General features: G+C 40.3%; 1 protein-coding gene across 1 annotated transcript; it reads left to right on the top strand.

The window, feature by feature from the left end:
* The first annotated feature begins 443 nt into the window (after window positions 1–443).
* LOC134542775 (solute carrier family 25 member 16-like) lies at window positions 444–17,589 on the top strand. Its single transcript, XM_063387289.1, has 7 exons — window positions 444–828; window positions 1,720–1,812; window positions 2,961–3,094; window positions 4,571–4,756; window positions 4,836–4,992; window positions 7,870–8,011; window positions 10,930–17,589. The coding sequence occupies exons 1-7, from the start codon at window positions 765–767 to the stop codon at window positions 11,105–11,107; spliced, it is 954 nt and encodes a 317-aa protein (XP_063243359.1). The 5' UTR covers window positions 444–764; the 3' UTR covers window positions 11,108–17,589.
* Window positions 17,590–21,046: the final 3,457 nt, after the last annotated feature.

Genomic DNA, 21,046 nt, shown 5'->3' with positions numbered 1-21,046 from the left:
CCTTAAGATGCTACTACCAAGGATTTTACGTACACAGATGGTTGGGTAAATTTGGATTTTATTAAAATACACTTTCCTCATACTTGAGTTTCTTATGTACATAGCCTGTCCCAATTTAGTTTACTTTTTAAAAATATTTTCAGTCCATATGAGAGTTTTAATCCATTATATCAAATGTAAAATGGGTAAAAAGAAAGACTTTCATAGGTAAAATAAATAAGCCAATATTTCTTTCTAATCCAGCTCGCTTAAGTCCGTTAGACTGTTGAGTGTTTCTTTCAACATCTTTTATAAAGTTTGTGATAGAATATTGGAGATTTAACATTCACTCAAAATTTTAACTTATCTGTCATTTTTGTGTGTCTTTATCGCCAAATATCCATTAAATATTTTCTATATTCTATTTTATATGCTGAGGTAGTGTTTTTTTTCTTCAGCTATCTATGACTTATGTTGTTTAGGTTTTTTGTTATGTACTGTCAGTAGCAGAAATGTACAAATAAAGTGGACGTAATGAAGTAATGGTTTTGCAGGAATTCAGAATCTACCACGTGCGCAGTTTTCTTGAAAATGTTATTTTGAAGCGACTAGTGATGCGGGAGGCGGCCACGAACAAACAGCGCCTACGAGAAAGTGTGTTGGGCAGACGGACGTGTAGAAGCTAGATGTAGGTCGTGACACACGGCCGCACATTCTTCAGTGCGCTCAGAGTGGTTCCGGGGTGAAAGCCGAGGTGTCATCCACATTCTTTGGATGCTTCCATCATGGCTGTCAAAGCTGAACACAAGTCTTCACTGGAGTTGGTTCTCAAGTCTATTTTGGCGGGAGGTGAGTGAAATAATAGTACCGTGTTTAGTTTCTTAACAGGTTGTTTTAAGCATGTTCTTGTGGCTTACGTTAAGCGATAAATTTGTTCATTTTTGTTAGTGTGATAGTTGCAGGCAGCCCCATGTTTTTGACATTTACATATTCAGTTATTAAAAATATTTACCACTTTGGGTAATATTGATTTATTACTAGAAAACACAAGTGAATAGCGGTAAACTGTGAAGTACCATTTGTTGGTAGTTTGCATTTGTTGGTTACTGCATGTACAACATGGATAAGCATTTGTTGTGGTTAAACAATCAAAACTATAAAAGGGCCAGTGGTTATGAACCAGAGACATAAACAGTATCTATTTTCTCAACTCTTATTATTATTATTTACAAATAATTCCAACTACAGTGTGATTTTTTTTAAAAAAAATCTTCAGCGGAAGGGAGTGCTACTACTATTCAGTGTATTTGTGTATGAAATATACAAATTAACTTTAAACATCGGGTCTTACACTAATCATCTCAAACATTATACAGCTGGCAGCCTTCAATTGCAAAACAACACAAAGTGAATAAACTTAATGCCCACTATGACGAAATACTTGAAACTAGCTTATTATTTAATTGGACATTTAACATTTGCATCTTGCTTAGGCGAGCTATTTGTAACAGTCATCTTTATCTCCAAAATAGGCTTACAGTATGTAACACTTGTGTAATGTTTTTTTGTTTTAAACAACTGGAGCTATGGTATGTACACTGCAGTTTGTAGAATTCACAAATTTATTCTGGTTTGAATTGCAGTGTTGTAAATGCTGGTAAGTGGTTGGATAGCATAGAGCGCACAGTGGGGAAATGTCTAAGGGTTTGTTGTGTGCTCGGAACACGTGCGTGTGTGCAGGCGTGGCGGGGATGTGCTCCAAGACAGCGGTGGCCCCGCTGGACCGCATCAAGATCCTGCTGCAGGCCCACAACAAGCACTACCAGCACCTGGGTGAGTGCCCCGCTCTCCGGCCCCTCCGACCCCTCCAGCCCGCGGCGGGTGTCGTGCCGTGCAGACTGGTACGCACAGGCAAGGGTTATATCGTGAACAGCAATGAAACAGAAATAACACACAAATGGAAGTTAATATACTAAAAATAGCGGAATGCAAGGCAAGACTTGAAATGCAGTGAAATTCACCCTAATATTTTGTTCCATTACAATGTAAAATTAAATTCATAAATCTTAAGTATAAGTTTTTATGTAAAAACTTAAGGTAAATATGTAGTTGAGCGGTATTTGCGAAAAAAAATGTTAAAAATCCGAAAATACTTTTATTATATGCTTTTTAACTTCCTCTTTTCATTAAACCCGGCGGAGATAAGAAATTCCAAATACTTTAGGAGATATCGCTGTTCTTATTTTGCAATACAAGACCTGTGCAATCATTCGACCTATGCAATTTGTTTTTTATTTTGCCGTGTGTTCGTGAATGCCTAATTAATTAAAATGGTCGATTACGTCAGGTCAGTTACATTATAAATACTTTCAAACTAAGCGGACATTAAAAATAATATGAATTAATTTTAATGGTTGTTTATTTTTAAAGTATTTATAATGTAACTGACCTGAACTAACAAACCGGAACAAAGGATGAACAGTAGGAACTCGCGTAAATTTTTTTTTTTTTTTTTTTACTTATTACTTGCACAACAAAATTCAGTCCGCAGGCCCAGGGCGACTCCACTCCTCGGCGTCACCCCGCCATCTTTAAACCCAGTTCATGTCGCCATAATATCCACATTTATATTTAAATATAAAATCTTTAACATCTAATAAAAATACCTGTATTTCAAATATGTATTCTGTTACTAGTAACGATCTCCTAACCGTTTATGAACTTTAAAAAATATAGATCTTGTTACTTACAATTAGGGTGAAAATTAATCAATTAAAACTAAATTATGTTTTTTCAAAGCCAGAAATAATTTTAGTGTAGTGGCACCGGTGACCAGGGGTGATAATGGCTAATAGAAAGGTACGTTGATGGAAACTCCAGTGATCCAACTTGTGAAACAAACTTGGCTGTGCTAGTCACATTGGTAGAGTGTGACAGCACTGCAGTGATTGCGTTGAGGCAGTCGACAAGTGCGTGTGCAGGGGTGTTCGGCGGCTTGAGGGAGATAGTGCACCGCGAGAAGTTCTTCGCGCTCTACAAAGGGAACGGCGCCCAGATGGTGCGCATATTCCCGTACGGAGCGACGCAGTTCACAGCCTTCGAGCTGTACAAGAAGGTTGGTGCTCATTGCGCTGTTGTGCTTGTATCCAAGTAATGTTTATGAAGCACCATGATAACAAGTTTTATATATTTACACGGCACTACGAGTAATAGTCATGTTTCTCGAATGTTCAGTTCTGCTTTTGAGAGCAGATATTGGACACACACATTAATCATTTTGAATCAAATAAAATTAATTTAATGCAGAACAAATTAATTTTTTAAACCAATATTTATAGTTTTAAAAATGTTCATGATTAATAACTGTGTGACAGTTACAGAGAATTGTGTAAATAAATTACAATGTTGAGGCATATGTGCAGGAAGAGGAAGAGCCAATATGGCGGATGTCACCCGGCCTAGCACGAGTGCATCACTGATAGTAATGACTAATGAGCTCTGATATTGAAGTCATGAACAGTTGATTGGAACTATTGCCCTTATTATTATTATTATTATAATATAAAAATTCCATTTATACAACGTAATCACAATAAAAACTTGCATTTGTTTCTTGATGCAACCTACACTAATTATTGAATATAGCGTACATTTGTGAAAATAAAACTGTGGCTTTAATTATATTTTGTAATGGAATAAAGTTTAATTAATTACTTGTATAATGTCAAATTTTAACATTATTATTCAAATAACATTTGTTTAGCAGGTCACGTTCAGAAGGTGGATTCTAGGTTCATTACTTGAAGTTTTCAATATATGGTCAAATGGGATGATTTCTTTCCTCTTGTAGCATATTCGGCTACATTGTAGCAGTCCATTGAAGAAAATTACTCCTAATTAAATCCTCCCTAAAATATATTTCTGAAAAATTTTCTTTTGGTAATGTCAAATTTTTACTTTGTTCATTCATTTTCCATCTACCCAAACAAACAAATGGTACGATCATGATGTGTCGTTTAGTGAAACTTCACTAACATAGTAATTTGTAATTTAAATCACTTATTTCTCAACGTTTATATTGAACGTTCCTTTGATGTTTGAGTCGTTATTTTCTGTCGAAACATGTCCTTTGAGCCTTCCTCCTTGGGGGCGGGGTCCGTGTCAGATCCCTGGTTCCTGAGACGGGGTCAGGCCAGCTTCGTCCAAGTGGCCGTTGCCATTGGCCTGTGGGTGATTCCTTCTCCACTTCACGTCGGTGGCTGGCACGTCGCGTCACCCTCTCTGGTGACTCCATGTTGATAGATGTTAGACCCACGCATGGCCGTAACGCCGGCTGGAGCTAAGCGGTGCCGTGGCAAGTGTAGGGACAACAAACCCTTCTGCTGCCTTCTCTCCCTGGGCGGTCGGCTTAGCTTCTTATCTAATCTCAGCTGAGGCTCATACATGTCCAACACACAACACGCAAAACATGTTAGTGTATTTTCTTATTTTTCATTCCATTGTTTGTGCGGAAATGTGGTAAATGTGAGTGTGGCTTGGCCACGAAGAGGAGAGGAACGTCGGAGGTTGCAAGGCGTGGCTGTGGTTGCAGCTGTTCACCAACCTGCTGGGCAGCAACTCGCACGCGGCCAAGTTCCTGTCCGGGGCGGGGGCGGGGGTGACTGCCGTGCTGCTCACGTACCCCCTGGACACGATCCGGGCGCGCCTGGCCTTCCAGGTGACGGGCGAGCACGTCTACACGGGCATCCTGCACGCTGCCGTCACCATGTTCAAGCAGGTGCGTGCCGTCGCTCCACTAGTTCGGGCGAGAGTCGGGCAGTCGCGTCGCCCCGCCTCCAACGTGCTGGTGTGCGCAGGAAGGAGGCATCCGCGCGCTGTACCAGGGCTTCGTGCCCACGCTGTGCGGCATGGTGCCGTACGCAGGGCTGTCCTTCTACTGCTTCGAGAACCTCAAGTTCCTGTGCATGAAGTACCTGCCCGGCCACACCTGTGGGCCGTGCCCGCGCAACACAGGTGCCGGTCCACTCCTGCAGCAGTCTGCGGTCATTGCTTCTTATCATGCTGCCAAAAAATGAGTTTATTTAAAACACTGGCTATTTTACTTTCAAAAGTTCGCTGATACGTAAATATATATAAAAAGGAAAAAACACGAAATGAAACATTGCAGGTAAGCCTCGTAAATGTTACAAAGGTAATAATTACATGTTAGTTCTTTATCGTATTGTTGATAATTTTTTTTATTTTCTACTGTTTATTATTTCTAGTCAGGAAAACAGTGTTATGAAGAGCAAGTTGAATAATAGTTGTAATTCGGTGTCATAGCTGATAGATGTGGTAGACAGTGAGGCCATAGACGCACGCAAGAGAGAAGCTAACACGTCATATTGAAGGAAGTGGCCCAACATGCACAGGAGTCACTTGGGATCCACTGATCCTGAACTCAGGATCCAGACCGAACCTCTTGCCCGCCTTGCTCTCCGATATCTTGTGCCAGTCTGGTCAATACATGTGAAAAGTCTCTGTTTGTTATGTCACTTAGACGGTGACAAAAATGTAACAATATGTTTTTATAATATAAAATTTAATTTACCAGACTTATTTAGTATTAAAAATAATTATTTTCTCAAAGTTCAGAAGTGGTGTACTTTCCGACTTTTATCCAGAGTTTCGGGATCCCATTCACATTTAAAAGGTTTTAGCGAGCTAGTATTTGCACATACGTGCTTTATACACGATACTGAGGGTTCTTGATGGTTTTCATTGTCACTGCTGCCCGGTATCCTGACGAGACCGGCAGAAGGTGGAGTGCTCTTACACAGAGACGTTGCAGCACTGCCAACTTGAAGTGAGACGTTTCTGTGGGAATTTATAATTTGTTTGAAAATGTACATATTTTAAAAATAGTTGTAATCAGTATAAAGCTAGTGTAATGGAATGGGATAGTCCACCTTCGAAACTAATGAAGAGTGGAAGTGTGATCATGTGCAGTATTAAGTACTTCGTCGGGAAACAGGAGCATGCTGAGAAAGCACTAAAAAACATGGTACAGAATGCAGACAGCAATCACTGTAGACCAACCAAGATGGCATAGGACATTATAGTGTTGTAAAGCATATTCAAGCAATATTTATTTTGAGTCAAATCAACTTCACAAAATTTCGAAAAGCACAGCAAATAACTAAAATATTATATAGCGTAGATATGGCACATATTTAATCTTTCTAGCATAAATACTGGAATTGTTAATATAATAAAGGAATTCTTTTTCTTAAATATGATATAAAAAAAAGAATAGAAGCTCCGGATAAAATAGTATATTAGGACAGTAATATAACGAAGGTGTGTATATAGCTAGTAATTACTGTGTGTTGGAAGATGTGGTTTTGTAATTGCTTACTAGCTGTACTAGTCATGAACCTTGGAATGACTGGGAGAGGTAGCTGCACTCTCACCGAGTGGAGACGAGGCAGTGACGAGGGTTGGAATGACTGGGAGAGGTAGCTGCACTCTCACCGAGTGGAGTTGAGGCAGTGAAGAGGGTTGGAGGGGCTGGGAGAGGCAGCTGCACTCTCACCGAGTGGAGTCGAGGCAGTGACGAGGGTTGGAGTGGCTGGGAGAGGCAGCAGCACTCTCACCGAGTGGAGTTGAGGCAGTGACGAGGGTTGGAGTGGCTGGGAGAGGCAGCACCACTCTCACCGAGTGGAGTCGAGGCAGTGAAGAGGGTTGGAGTGGCTGGGAGAGGGAGCTGCACTCTCACCGAGTGGAGTCGAGGCAGTGAAGAGGGTTGGAGTGGCTGGGAGAGGTAGCTAAACACTCACCGAGTGGAGTCGAGGCAGTGACGAGGGTTGGAGTGGCTGGGAGAGGTAGCTGCACTCTCCCCGAGTGGAGTCGAGGCAGTGAAGAGGGTTGGAGTGGCTGGGAGAGTCATCTGCACTCGCCGAGTGGCGTCGAGGCAGTGACGAGGGTTGGAGTGGCTGGGAGAGGTAGCTAAACACTCACCGAGTGGCGTCGAGGCAGTGACGAGGGTTGGAGTGGCTGGGAGAGGTAGCTGCACTCTCCCCGAGTGGAGTCGAGGCAGTGACGAGGGTTGGAGTGGCTGGGAGAGGTAGCTAAACACTCACCGAGTGGCGTCGAGGCAGTGACGAGGGTTGGAGTGGCTGGGAGAGGCAGCTGCACTCTCGCCGAGTGGCGTCGAGGCAGTGACGAGGGTTGGAGTGGCTGGGAGAGGCAGCTGCACTCTCGCCGAGTGGCGTCGAGGCAGTGACGAGGGTTGGAGTGGCTGGGAGAGGTAGCTGCACTCTCCCCGAGTGGAGTCGAGGCAGTGACGAGGGTTGGAGTGGCTGGGAGAGGTAGCTAAACACTCACCGAGTGGCGTCGAGGCAGTGACGAGGGTTGGAGTGGCTGGGAGAGGCAGCTGCACTCTCGCCGAGTGGCGTCGAGGCAGTGACGAGGGTTGGAGTGGCTGGGAGAGGTAGCTAAACACTCACCGAGTGGCGTCGAGGCAGTGACGAGGGTTGGAGTGGCTGGGACAGGTAGCTGCACTCTCCCCGAGTGGAGTCGAGGCAGTGACGAGGGTTGGAGTGGCTGGGAGAGGCAGCTGCACTCTCACAGAGTGGAGTCGAGGCAGTGACGAGGGTTGGAGTGGCTGGGAGAGGCAGCTGCACTCTCACAGAGTGGAGTCGAGGCAGTGACGAGGGTTGGAGTGGCTGGGAGAGGCAGCTGCACTCTCACCGAGTGGAGTCATGATAGTGACGAGGGTTGGAGTGGCTGGGAGAGGCAGCTGCACTCTCACCGAGTGGAGTCGAGGCAGTGACGAGGGTTGGAGTGGCTGGGAGAGGCAGCTGCACTCTCACCGAGTGGAGTCGAGGCAGTTACGGAGGTGGTGTGCAGGAGGCCTGGTGCTCTTGCTGCCGGCCAAGCTGCTGTGCGGAGGTCTGGCGGGGGCCGTGGCCCAGAGCTTCTCCTACCCGCTGGACGTGACGCGTCGCCGCATGCAGCTAGCTATGATGAACCCAGACACCAGGAAGTACGGGTAAGCCCTTTATCCTCGCTGGTAGCTGCTGTCGGGTTCACACAGATGTGAGGTATCTTGTACGTAATATCCTTTTATCCTTATCTAGTAGGTTCTTACGTTAATGAAGAAAACATCGAGGTCTTCAAATTTGTACTAACATAACTTATGTAAATAATAATATTTGTACTAATCACTTTTTGTTAGTCATAGAGTTGTAGTGTTGGAACAGAGTCAGTGCCCAACAATCCACTATTTTCTTCTTAGTATATTCTTTTATATTAAGCAGGGTTAAAATTTTTTTTGGCACATATGATTTCCATAGTGCTGTACATTTACTTTCAAAACGCTCGCTAGTGGCAAAACCAACTTTTTTATTTGGTAATCACTGGAAGGTAACCTAATTTAATAAGGTTTTTATAATCTTTTCACTTTAAAAACTAATTAAAAAGGTTTTTTTTAAATATCTACATCACACTGTTAGTTTCAGCGCAACATGTTCTTGGATACTAGCGGACTCTACAACTGGTGCTCCCATCGTGCACAGGGCTTGGTGATTGTGTGTTTTTAAATACAAATCAGCTTTTTTTCTATCATTCCAAGAAAATAATGAAACTATTTGGTAACACGTATTTGTATATTACCGTATTTTCTTAAAAAGTATCAAAATGTTGGAATTGTTGTTTTGGTACAATTTTCTTTTCTTTTTATTAGTGTTCTTTAGTATTAAATGTTTTTTTGTAGTTTTTATGACATGATCACATTTATGGAATAATAAATTACAAATTTAAATTATGCAGGCATTTACAAGTAAGACAATGATTGGAAAGTGAGAAACCAGCATAAAGCACGTCACTGGGGTCTTGAGCCTGCACCGCAGCTGTGGCAAGTTTGAGAACTAACACCTTCCTAGTTTCCAATGGTTGCACAGGCTTAATGCACAGTTAGTGTATTTTAAATTCTGAGATTTATTTGCTAAGATTGGTTGAGTTTCAAAATTTTTTTTTGTCGTGTAATTTGCATTAGAATTCCGTGAAACAAGAACCACACAATATTAGAACAGACTCAATCGTACTTGCATTTTTGTGTTACCTGCGCATAACAATCTGTAAATTTCAGGGAAAACCTGTAAACTAGTAGGTTGTTGTGGGAACTACTTACCTAAATAGTGAATACATATGCTGTGCCATTTCTTTGGCAACTGAAGGGGTACTCTCAATGATCCATCATGTAAATTCATCAACTGGCTGACAGATATACAACACTCCGCACTTTGATGCTGCCACTGTCATTGTAGAAACTGCCATTATTAATATTGTAATTTTTTATCTTTGTGGCTGTTAATAGGTTGGACTTCTGATAATTACCTTCACACTTTAACAATAGCTTAAGGAAAGCTCAACCATATCCACATTGTGGAATTGTAATTGTAATCTAACACATAGTGGATAACTCCTCCAAGGATGCATGCAGTAACAACTAATGAGTGTATATAGAATTTTTGTTTTAATTTCTGGTTTGGTAACCTAAGACCCTGCAGCAGTGGAATGGTAGTGGGCGTCTTACCTCCCGGGACGCTGATTTAAATAAACAGCAGAGAAATTGGTATTAAGAAATACCTAATTGGAAGAGATGCGTCACTTAATTGTGTGTAGGCATTTGTGTACATTTTTGTGCTCTTCTAGCAGTTCTAATTTGTAATTTATAAGTATTAATTAGAAAAATACAAATACTGCCTTAGGGTATTTTTAATGTAGTTGTATGATGTAGATGCTGTAGTTGATGAATGAAAATGATTGAGAATCATCCTTATCTTTAAACATTTGACTTCATAACTTGATGTTAAGTAAATTTACCAAGTAAAAATCGCACAGTGATTCCTGCATTTCAGTACGGCACTTGCCTTCTCTCGCCTTACCCTCTCCCTGGCGGTACCGCCCCAATCCGAGGGCCCCGCCTCATTTACAATCAACTACTTTCTAAATAAACAGAAGGTCTCGAGTAGAAAAAAACCCAGCAAATATCAAATAAAATTTAATAACGATACTTGTTTCATTTTCAATCTCATTAGTTTTGAGTTCCTTGTTAGGAACAGATTACCTATATTGTCTATTGCAGTAAAATATATTTATACTCTCATAATTTCACCTGTAAGCCAAAAGTTTTGGACAGTATGTCTTCCATTACATCTGCGTAGGAGCACAAATGTGACGAATCACGTGCTCCTTGCTGCTCGAAGATGACCGGGCAGCACGGCAGCACGGCTCTTGCGCTGTCTGCATGTTGTACAAAGCTTGCTTGCTTATTGGTGCTGTGCTTTGTTCTGCTCTTTATTTCTTCCATGAACTGGACTGTCTGTCTGTTTCCGCTGCGGTCGAACCTGGATTCTTGTTTGCATTCAGACGGTATGTACCTACTAGTTTCAGCTTCTACTAGCTTGTAGTGTTTGATTCCAATATATGCCTTCAATACATTTCACTCACTTTACTTTAATGGCATTTGGTGTATTGCTACAATCATAACATACACTTAAAAAAACCTACCAACTTAATTTTCGTGACAGCAAAACACTGCCAATACAAAAGGAAATGTTTTGTAGTGCGAAATAGTGTTTCATAATACTCCATCATGGTGTAGCACCTTATCACGGCACCAACACAGAATTAACATTCTGCCCTGAAGTAATAAACTTGATAAAATATTAGTTATAATGGATGATCATTAGTATGTAGTTGCATTTTTAAAATAGCGAACAAATGTTTTGAGTTATTAAAGTGGATTTTGCTTAAATTTGAGTGTGATGGCATTGCATAAGAATCAAAACTGTAATTTTAATGTCAACATAAAAAAGAGAGAGGAAAAAAACCTTTCAATGTAAAGTCACATATAAAATTTTAAATTGAATCATCAGTTTTGTAGACATGTTGTAATGTCGGCAGGAGCGGCATGGTGAAGACCATCACGCTGATCTACAGGCAGCACGGCGTGCTGCGCGGCCTGTACCGTGGCATGACCATCAACTACCTGCGCGCCGTGCCAATGGCCGCCGTGTCCTTCACCACGTACGAGCTCATGAAGCAGCTGCTGGGGCTCGACACCGGCATGAAGATAACGTAGAGCTCCGTCAGATGGTCGTGTGCTCCCGTGGAATAGCTCCCGCACGCGGGACTTCTACTTGAGACGGTTCAGTATTTATTATTGGGTTGTTTGATGTAAATGTTGAGTTTATTCAGGGTGAGGCACCAGGCTAATAGTGTGCACATCCAACAACTGCACTACTTCATATGCGACATTAACGCTACAAGACTACGAGTGAAGCTGCCCTTCGCTCAAGTACACTAGCACACTGCCGCGGACAGCAACGTGAACATTACGGCCATCGGAGCAGTCATTCACTTACTGTATAGTGGAACATGGTCCGGATTAAGCCCGACTAACTTTATGTAGAATATGTATGGCTTCTACTTAATGTGGAAATTTTTAAATTGACCTTATTTTTCTTTATTTGTGTTTATTTAACAGTGGATCTTATTTCAGAGTTTGTGTTTCATGAGAATTTCGTTTGCTAGACTTATTATTCCCCACCACCAGCAGGTCTGGTGAGATTGCAGTTTGTTAGTTTAGCAAAGTTAACACTCCCAAGTTAAATGGGAGACAGCAGCCGAACAAGAGATGAAAAGTAATGTACTTTTTTTTTTATGTTTTTGTATGTCGCTTGTTCAGGGGGAACATCATAGGTATCATGTTGCAAGAGCTACAATATTACATAATGATTCATGTACAAATTGTTTTTATTCATGGTGGAACCGTGTGATGTAAGCAACCTGCTGACACAGCGGTGGGACTGTGTCTTGTGATGGAAACACAACTGCTGCCAACTGTTGCTGCATTAGGAACAATGCTATGTACCGAAGTAGCTTGGCTTCTGGGTTGTAGCCGTTGCCTTGACAAATAATTCACCGACGGTTTGGTCAACATTGCAGTAGCCATCATCAGGGAGCAGTTACCTACTGAGGTTCTTACCAGTTGTCCTGCATTTATATACTCTCGCCTGAGGGGAAGGTGCTTCCTGATTGGCTGCTGTGGGCCAATCAGGGACGATTTGCCTGATGTTGGATGTGGAGCTATGTTTTGAGGATTTCTAAAGAGTGGGTTCCATATTTTGCTTAATTTGTTGACATCTTCTTTATTAATGTTTGCTGGGTATTTTAATATTTCTATTGATTCTCGAATGTTTTTTTTCTTGTATTGTCGGATATTGAATATGGTGTGGAATTGGTCGAAATCAATGCTGTGTGGTTTCCATGGAGTGTTCTGCTATAGCTAGAGCCGAGATTATATGGTTTTATTTTGAACCTGATTTCATCATTTAAAACCACACATTTCGTTGTTATTTCGTCTTTTAAAAAAATATGGCTTTTTTAAGCTATTCATGGTCCTTACACAATATATTTCACAATTGTGACAAAAAATAGCAGTTGGGCCTATTGTGTTGTTTAGAATCGCATGTATTAAACATTTAAATGTTATGGTTAAACATTTTCTCTTAAAAGGTACAATACATTCTCAGGAACCATCAAACAAATCTGATATTTTGGCACCAAAACAAAAAGGGGTAAAAATTGTAAAACTCACAATAAAAGCTTATAAAAAGCCATTATTTAACACGCAGCATATATTTTGTGTGGGTTTATAATAATCGTACTAATGTTTGTATAAGAGAAAAAAAAATCGGACATGCTGCTTAAAAATACGGCAGCAGTAGCTTGTGCAACGTAAGTGGGGGCGCAGGAATATCGTCTAGACAGGCTGGCAGCAGCACAGGCGGCGGATGCATTACGTCATACGGCTTACCTCTCCTTCCCTTGTCCAGACTTCAAGGTTCATCCCTCCCAGGCATACAAACTATCGTGTCTCTCTCTCCCCCTCCTTCCTCAACGTCCTTTGGCATGTGAAACTGTCAACATCCTTCCTCCCCTTCACAAAAACTGCGTGCGACGAAAGCCAGGTTTGTATAGTCCATTTCTGGTAAAATGAAAAATTTTTAAGGGCCCCCACGACAGCCATTTACCGTTAATAATTTTAATACAATTTGTTTGTTAGTTGCACTATTATTTCTGCTGGAAAATCACTTAAACTTCAAAATTTCTTCAATGTAAAAAATTAGCAGGGCCGTAAAAGGAAAAAATTAGCAGGGCCGTAAAAGTATTCATTTTTACCGCAAATGAACTATACTCGCCCTTCCTGCCGGACAACATTCTCGGCGCATGATGCATGGCAGCTACAGTCGTGTGCCGCGCACAGCCACGAAAAACCTACGCGATTTCCAAACTACTATCTAGATATCCGACTGGAGTGTTTACGAAAAGCATTTAAGAATTTGTTAATTCCCAACTGGTTATTTTGATATCGGATCAAGAGGATTTAGAAGAGATAAAATGGCTAAAAGGCATGTTTTTGAAGTTTTAGGTGTAGAAAACCCGTTACAAATTTCTTGAAAGTATCAGAGGGAAATGCATTACACCTATCTTTATTTTTCCGCAATATAATGTTACGGTCACCGCTCAAATTTCACCGTTATCTGACGGCAACGAGATGACTGCACGCCAGTTCAGAGCCTTGCACTTAGAGGTTTTACAGCACTAGAACTACCATTGAGCGTCGCTCTTTTCATCCCGCTTCACTAACACACGCTGACCAGACGGCGCCTTAAAGCTGATTAGAGGAAGCACGTAGAAATGCAAGGCAGGAAATTCTTCCAGCTTATCAACCAGGACCCAGGCAAGTCGACTATCAAGCGTTTCACATTAAAATATAAGAGACTTGTATGGTGTAATTTCTGTGTTATTTAGCAGTTTTTCTTTAAAATCGCTTTTTTCGCATTTTCCACAAAAATTCGCTGAAAATTTCGCGATTTCACGATTCACCATATAATCGTGGCCCTAGCTATAGCTGATCATGGGTTTTCACTGATGTGTTCTTTAACTCTTGTGATTATTCGTCTGCCAGTTTGTCCTGTATATACTTTGCCACAGGAACATGGAATCTTGTACACACCGGCTAGGTTTTCGGCAGGGGTTTTATCTTTCACAGATGTCAGAGAGAGAGAGAGAGATATATCCCTGCTGAAAACCTAGAAACCTAGCCGGTGTGTACAAGATTCCATGTTCCTGTGGCAAGGTATATACAGGACAAACTGGCAGACGAATAATCACAAGAGTTAAAGAACACATCAGTGACTACAAACATGAAAACCCACGATCAGCTATAGCAGAACAATCCATGAAAACCAGACACAGCATTGATTTCGACCAATTCCACACCATATTCAATATCCGACAATACAAGAAAAGATACATTTGAGAATCTTAAAACACCCAGCAAACATTAATAGATAATATGTCTACAAATTAAGCAAAATATGGAACCCACTCTTTAGAAATCCTCAAAACATAGCCCCACATCCAACATCAGGCAAATCGTCCCTGATTGGCCCACAGCAGCCAATTAGGAACTACCTTCCCCTCAGGCGAGTGTATATAAATACAGGACAACTGGTAAGAACCTCAGTAGGTAACTGCTCCCTGATGATGGCTACTGCAATGTCGACCAAACCGTTGGTGAATTATTCGCCAAGGACACTGCTACAACCCAGAAGCCCAGCTACTTCAGACTGAGGGCTGATCGCGCATTGCCGGTGATTTCGAGATGTTAACTATGGGCGCCACCACGTGGAAGGGCACGTGGACCCGGCGGAGTCTCTCACTCAGGGCGTGACGTAGCCCAAGTGGGGACGAGTTACCAGCCCTTTCTATCCTAGCTACCCAGACCTGGCCCGCTCTAGGCGTCGGGCACGCCACACTCCTAGACTCACTCACCACGTGATTAAATAAATACTCACTTTATATTTATTTTCCAGATTTAATTTCACTAACACATCTCTCTACACGCCCGTTACACGTTACACATTACACGGTTAAAAAGCCTGAGGCACGAATCGGTTTAGGTGAAGGCATGGTCCGCACACGTGGCCATGCTGCAAAGTTTACTTATTACACGGTGATGAAAGAAACTCGACTGAGACAATTAATTAATTAAACAGTCCGCTGACCGAGAGCTGCCCCGAGGATGACGAACGAAAGCGATTTAAAAAGAATTAACGATACAGAAATTACTTGGTCAGAGATGAACAAAGGTTGAGGTCCCCGGGGTGCTGGCGCGTCTGCTCTCGGTCAGTGATGAAGATGGACTGCGGTGAGCTCATCGCTCGCAGGTGGCAACATGGCGCCCTTCGCGCCAACACAATTACCGTTACTATATTCTACGATTCCGTGCCCCGGCGAAAGTTGAGTAAATTACAGATAAACATTAAAAATATATAAAAATTACTGACAATGGAAAGTTCGTTACTATTTACTTATTTAATGACAATTTATGTAAAAGCATTCCTACCCTCGTCCAAGTCCGTGCCTGTTCGGGTCCGCCCGGGCAACGTCTATAGTTATTTAAGGTAACCTATTTAAATTAAAGAAAACACAAGTAAATTGCACAACACTGGGGCAAAGACGAATGAAAACAACAAAAAGGCTTACAATTAATATTAACATAGCAATTTTAGGGATCGCCGCACTGCTTCTACGCGCCCTCTTGTGGTAGTTCGTGGCGCGCAATTCAAACACACGACTACGTACATGGCGGTACAAATGCCGGGGAAGGGGAGAGGAATGTTGAGGAAACGGAGACTGACTAGGCTCATGGGGCGTAGCCCCGGCTGACGTCAATACAATGGCAGTGAAAGCCTGCGAACATTGTTAATGCTATGTACCATGTTTACCTGCAGAACAGTCACCCTTGAATATGGATCGCACCATGTGTCTGTCTTCTTGCACCAGTCCACAGCTCGCAGACCACTTTCACTCAGTTTACTCATGGTTATACAAGTGCGTTAAAACTATGAAAATGATCAATTTTACATAGATATTGGAATATTTCCCTGTCTTTGCAAATCATATGTAGGGTACGTCTGGCACAGAAATTAGTCTGCAAAGATGACTGAATAGTGAACTATCCTTAAAAATTGCAATTACAGTACAACCCGGTTATAACATTCCCGTTTTTAACATTTTCCCGCCTATAACACCATAATTTCATGGTCCCGTCATTTCTCCATTTATCACAATGCTTTAATTTCCCGCCTATAAAAATATTAAAACTTCTACATTCCCGCCTTTAACGTTCAAATTTACTTTGATAACTGCCACAATTTGCGGTATCCCTTCCTTCAAAGTCATAATTTAGAGCGAAACCATAGCTAGAAAATACAGCACGCATATACAAACATCAGATGTTTACATTTGAGTAGTTCACCATAGATATGGTACACACGCACTCCACAACTTGCACCGGATCGACTATCAATATGGCGTCCTGTTCGCGCTTTTTAGCCTATGACTTGTTCCTTTATACTTATGATGCACATTTTGTGCACTGATAGATGGTCGGAAACAGTGCTACTATACTCTATGGTGCTGGTTTTTGTTTCAAAGGTTTAACACCTTGAGATGGTTAACTGTTCTATGGATATATTCACGGCTTTTGTTTGTGGTTAACCTTTACCGTAATTATTATTATTTTTTTACTTATTGTAGTCACGGTCGTATTTAATTAAAATACGCCGTATTGAAATTTTATTCAGGTTTTTGTACGGTTATGATGGCCGATAAATATAAGCGAAAATATATTCTGTAGCTGAAAAAATTCAGTTTATTAACCAAGTGGACAGAAACCCCAACAAAACGTGTGTTGTGATTGTAAAAGAGTTGAATATTTCTGTTTTGACTCTGAACTGTAGTGTACAAAACATTTTTTTTTCTTTAGCATATTATTAGGTATTATCTATAAATAAAATTAACCAATTTTCCACTCTATTGCTGTACTTAGTGTAATACTCCTGTATTTTGTGTTGTTTTACCTATACTTTTTAATTTAATCAATCCACGTGTAATTTTTACAAAGTGAAGATGATTTCCTGCTTATAACATTTTCCTGCTTATAACATTTTTTTATGTTGGTCCCTTGGAGAATGTTATAACAGGGTTGTACTGTAATCAAAATATTGCAAAAGTGCAATAACCTCACACAAGGTGGAAGACATGCCTTCTTCACTTTTTTTGGTTGCAATCTTCTTTTAAGAAAAAAAAAAACGCACAGTTTAAACCATTTGTAAAGCTGCCCCAGTTCTGTCTTATGCATCATTGTATGATGTATGATTGCAAAAACAGGTAATGTTTTCAGGGTCTGAGTGACAGCAGTCTGAAGTTAGACAGTTTCCCCTCCCGGCCCCTCAGGAACGTGGACACCCTATAGTAACAACGTGCTATGCATCTAGCCATCTTGCCCTTATTTTCCCAGAGCCACACCTGCGGGTCATGTTAGTTACTATTACCAGCCAAATGCCAAATAATGTATTTTGAATATTTTGCTACACATGTACTGCAAATGTTCTGTTGAAATAGTTGATGTTAGAATTACAGACCTATCCATTGCAGACAGCTGATGTAATGAAGCATACCCTCCAATAAAGATCTTTTTTTTTTAAATGGTGCATTTCATTGAGTTATGTACAAAGTTTGTATTAAGGTTTTTTTTTTTGAAAATACACTGTGTGTGTGAGGGGGAGTGGGGTTGTGTCATACGTTAGTAACAAAGGTGGGGAAGATCATATGCAAATACACAAAAATTCAGCCAATGTCAAACAAGTTAGTTTTTATAACAGTGTAAGTGTTTCTGGTACAGGCAAGTTGGTGAAGAGGCTTCAAGCATGAAAGCTCACGAGTGTCAGTGCTATTTCTAATGTTTTGGAGCTGAAGTGACATTAGCGGTTCCCAACATAATTTATTACACTTTGTTAATTACGTAACCCCTTATTCACCCCTTCGTGTGATGAATTTTTCAAAATATAAAATTTGTGGTTGTTAGTGTTGGACTTCAGTGATCAGCCCACGATGGGCTCAAGTGGTTTATAGCTGCCATCGCAAGGCCAGACTTGCCCGGGTTGTGCTGTTGACGCCATGACTCACGGACTTACCGTATTTACTCGCATAATCGTCGCAGCAATTTTACCAAATTTTAAGGAGAAAAATTGAGGTGCGACCATTAAGTGAGGGAAAAAAAAATAATTGTAAATCGCGTGAAAATGCTAAATTAAAGAAGTTAATATCTAGGTACATGGTACCTATACGTAATATTTATTTACAATACGCGCAAAATAAACAAAACAACTTTTGGTTACAAGAAGTTTGGCAAAATAAAAATATAGTATAAACATGACATTGCGAAAAAAAAAATAAACAAAATACATTTAAAAAACACATTCAGTCTGAACACTAACCAAGTTTATCTATTCATTGTCTGAACTAAATTCTGATGTATCAGATTCATTTGCCGGGACGTCAACGTCATCTTAGTCGCCGCTATCATCACGTGTTATTTAAATTGTCTTTTTGTTTTCGCCAGTCACGAACATGTTTTTCACTTACTGATAATTCTCTTTCCGCGGCCCGATTTCCGTGCTCTTCTGCAAATGTGATTACGCGCAACTTGAAAGCGGCAGTATACGAATTGTATTTACCCATATTTTCACAAAATGAACTTTCTCAAACTCTGCAATTAACGGTACTTTACACTCCAATGCAAACGAGATAAACAATAACATCACAGCATCTTATCTTCCACACACATTCCTTCCTCCCACACGGCCAATTAGGACATGCCGCTCAAGGTTGGACCAATGAGAAGCGCCACACACCACGTGAAAGCAGGTTGTTCCATTGTGTTTACGGCTGTTCCATTCGCGCCTCGCGCCTCAGTCGCCATCAATAAATTAGGGTGCGACGATTATGAGGAGAATCTTAAATACCAAATTCATTACCTCAAACAATAGGTGCGACGATTATTCGAGTAAATACGGTATTGTTACCATATGTTATTAGCATGCAAGTATGCAGAACATTTTCGCCATCATCAAAATTATCTAAAGTGAACTTTTTTTTTGAGAAAAAAAAAATGAACTGTTTTTTATTAAGGAAACCCGCCTATAATGAATTCCCTTTTATTGTGAATTTCCGTCTCAGTCCCGGAAAAATGATGCGAGGTTATGTATTAATTTATTGGATATAGCGCACAACTTTTGTCAATGTTGATACGTTTTCCCGTGTACCACGAACAAATTTTGCAGACATAATGCACATTTATCTCAAATATTTTCATATAATTACTAGTTTTTTCACAAAACATATATTCTGGATCACATTGAAGTTTTTCACCGCAATACGCTACTCGATCGTCCACTGCTCATATTATAAACAAGTCGTATTCGAGTGGCCTCGGTAGGCTACGTGTAGCCAAAAATGGTGATCAGTTTGGTGAAAATAAAAAATAGTTATCCCTGCATTGTTAAAGAATGGACGAACGTGTGTACATTAAATATCTTATCAAAATTAAACGTAAATTACCGCCACACAAATACGTATGTACATTATAGCAGCAAATTCAATATTTTTACGTCTCATTTTTATCGTTCACGTTTCGGACATTTTGATCGAGTAAGGTTCGTAAGACTACCACTAGATAGAACTCTGTGGACTAAATTTTTCCATAGAAAGTGAGAAAATTTCGTTCCAGCTTTAGCAACTGCGATACTAAATGATACGCAGTGATCTTTGATGCGCCAGACTCGTTATTTTTCATTTATTTTCTTTTGATGGTAAAAAGAATTTTGTGTTATTAAGCTGCAAATGTACTTCAATAAGAAATAAGTATATAAAAATTGGTGAAAAATGTGGTAAATAAACGTAAGGCATTATCTGTGCGAGATAAACTGGACATTATTGAAAAGGTAGACTCCAACCCCACTGTCCCGCACGAGTTAATAGCAAAGGAACTGGGAATTGCAACATCCACATTAAGTAGAACATTAAACAAGCTGAACAATCTTCTTTCTCAAGCTGCGAAAACGTCACAGAGTATTAAATGCCTGAAAAAAGGATAATATGCCGATGTCCAAGAACCATTAAATAATAGAAAGTTTGTATATGTGTAGTTCATTAAAAATAATATCTGCATTTGCTCATAAAACTGTTGCTTTGAATATTTTCATTCGTTCTTTTCTTGGCTTAGGCCTATGTAGTTAAGATTTTGCTTTTGAGTATGTATTGCCAATATAAAAGTTTTCCCAGATATAAAGTTTCCCCTCTATAGTGAACATATAAACTACTCCCTTCAGATTCGTTATAACAGGGTTCTACTGTATATGGAATGTTTCCACTAGTATGTTTTTCAATGAAGGCAGTCTACCTGAATTCATACACATCAAAATTCAAAACATCTATAAATTTTTTCGGCAAACATTCACAAAACATGAATTATGGAAATTTTCAAGTCATGCTGTCTTTTAACCAGGCCAATTTGATTTTTGAAAACCGCTAATAAGTTTATTTTGAACTGCTGAAAATGGTGAATTTTCTATAACATGCATGTTTTCAAATATATTAAAGTGCAGTGGTTTATTAGAAAATCGTTTCACATGTATGGCACATGGACTTGTTTACTACCGAAATAAAATTGTGAACGGAAAAAACTATTTTTCTGCCAGACATTTCAGGAAAGATCCCTCCCACCCAGTTCTAGTTATAAGTCATCGTAAAAATGAGGCTTTCATTGAATAAAATTTTTATTTTTACCTGCCTACAATCAGCTACATACTAAAACTGTTTATGTACTTTAAACTACTAGATAGGTCTTACCTGAGTGGAAAAAAAAAAAATTCTCCTTAACTTCAAAAACATGTACATATGTTAGCTGAGTAATACAACTAAGTTACTACAAAATGAGTGAAATATGGTAAAATGCACAGGAAAGTCCCAATTGACTACTTCTGAAATATGCTGCAACTTGAAATTCAGTACAGTAGAACCTCGATGATACGTTCCCGTTTCATACATTTTCCCGTGTCATACGCCGATTAATTTTGGTCCCGCCGAAAGTACTATATTTACA

This window comes from Bacillus rossius, assembly GCF_032445375.1.
Source record: "Bacillus rossius redtenbacheri isolate Brsri chromosome 9 unlocalized genomic scaffold, Brsri_v3 Brsri_v3_scf9_2, whole genome shotgun sequence".
NCBI classification, from domain to species: Eukaryota; Metazoa; Arthropoda; class Insecta; order Phasmatodea; family Bacillidae; genus Bacillus; species Bacillus rossius.
The sequence above is the reverse complement of the archived record's forward strand: the minus strand, read 5'-3'. Positions and strand labels throughout refer to the sequence as shown.

What these genes read in the sequence shown, in the direction of transcription:
- LOC134542775 (XM_063387289.1), top strand. Translation starts at nt 765, where the DNA reads ATGGCTGTCAAAGCTGAACACAAGTCTTCACTGGAGTTGGTTCTCAAG. An exon ending in CCGTCACCATGTTCAAGCAG is followed by an intron (nt 4,757 to 4,835) that starts GTGCGTGCCGTC and finishes TGGTGTGCGCAG; the next exon opens with GAAGGAGGCATCCGCGCGCT. An exon ending in GCCGTGCCCGCGCAACACAG is followed by an intron (nt 4,993 to 7,869) that starts GTGCCGGTCCAC and finishes GGTGGTGTGCAG; the next exon opens with GAGGCCTGGTGCTCTTGCTG.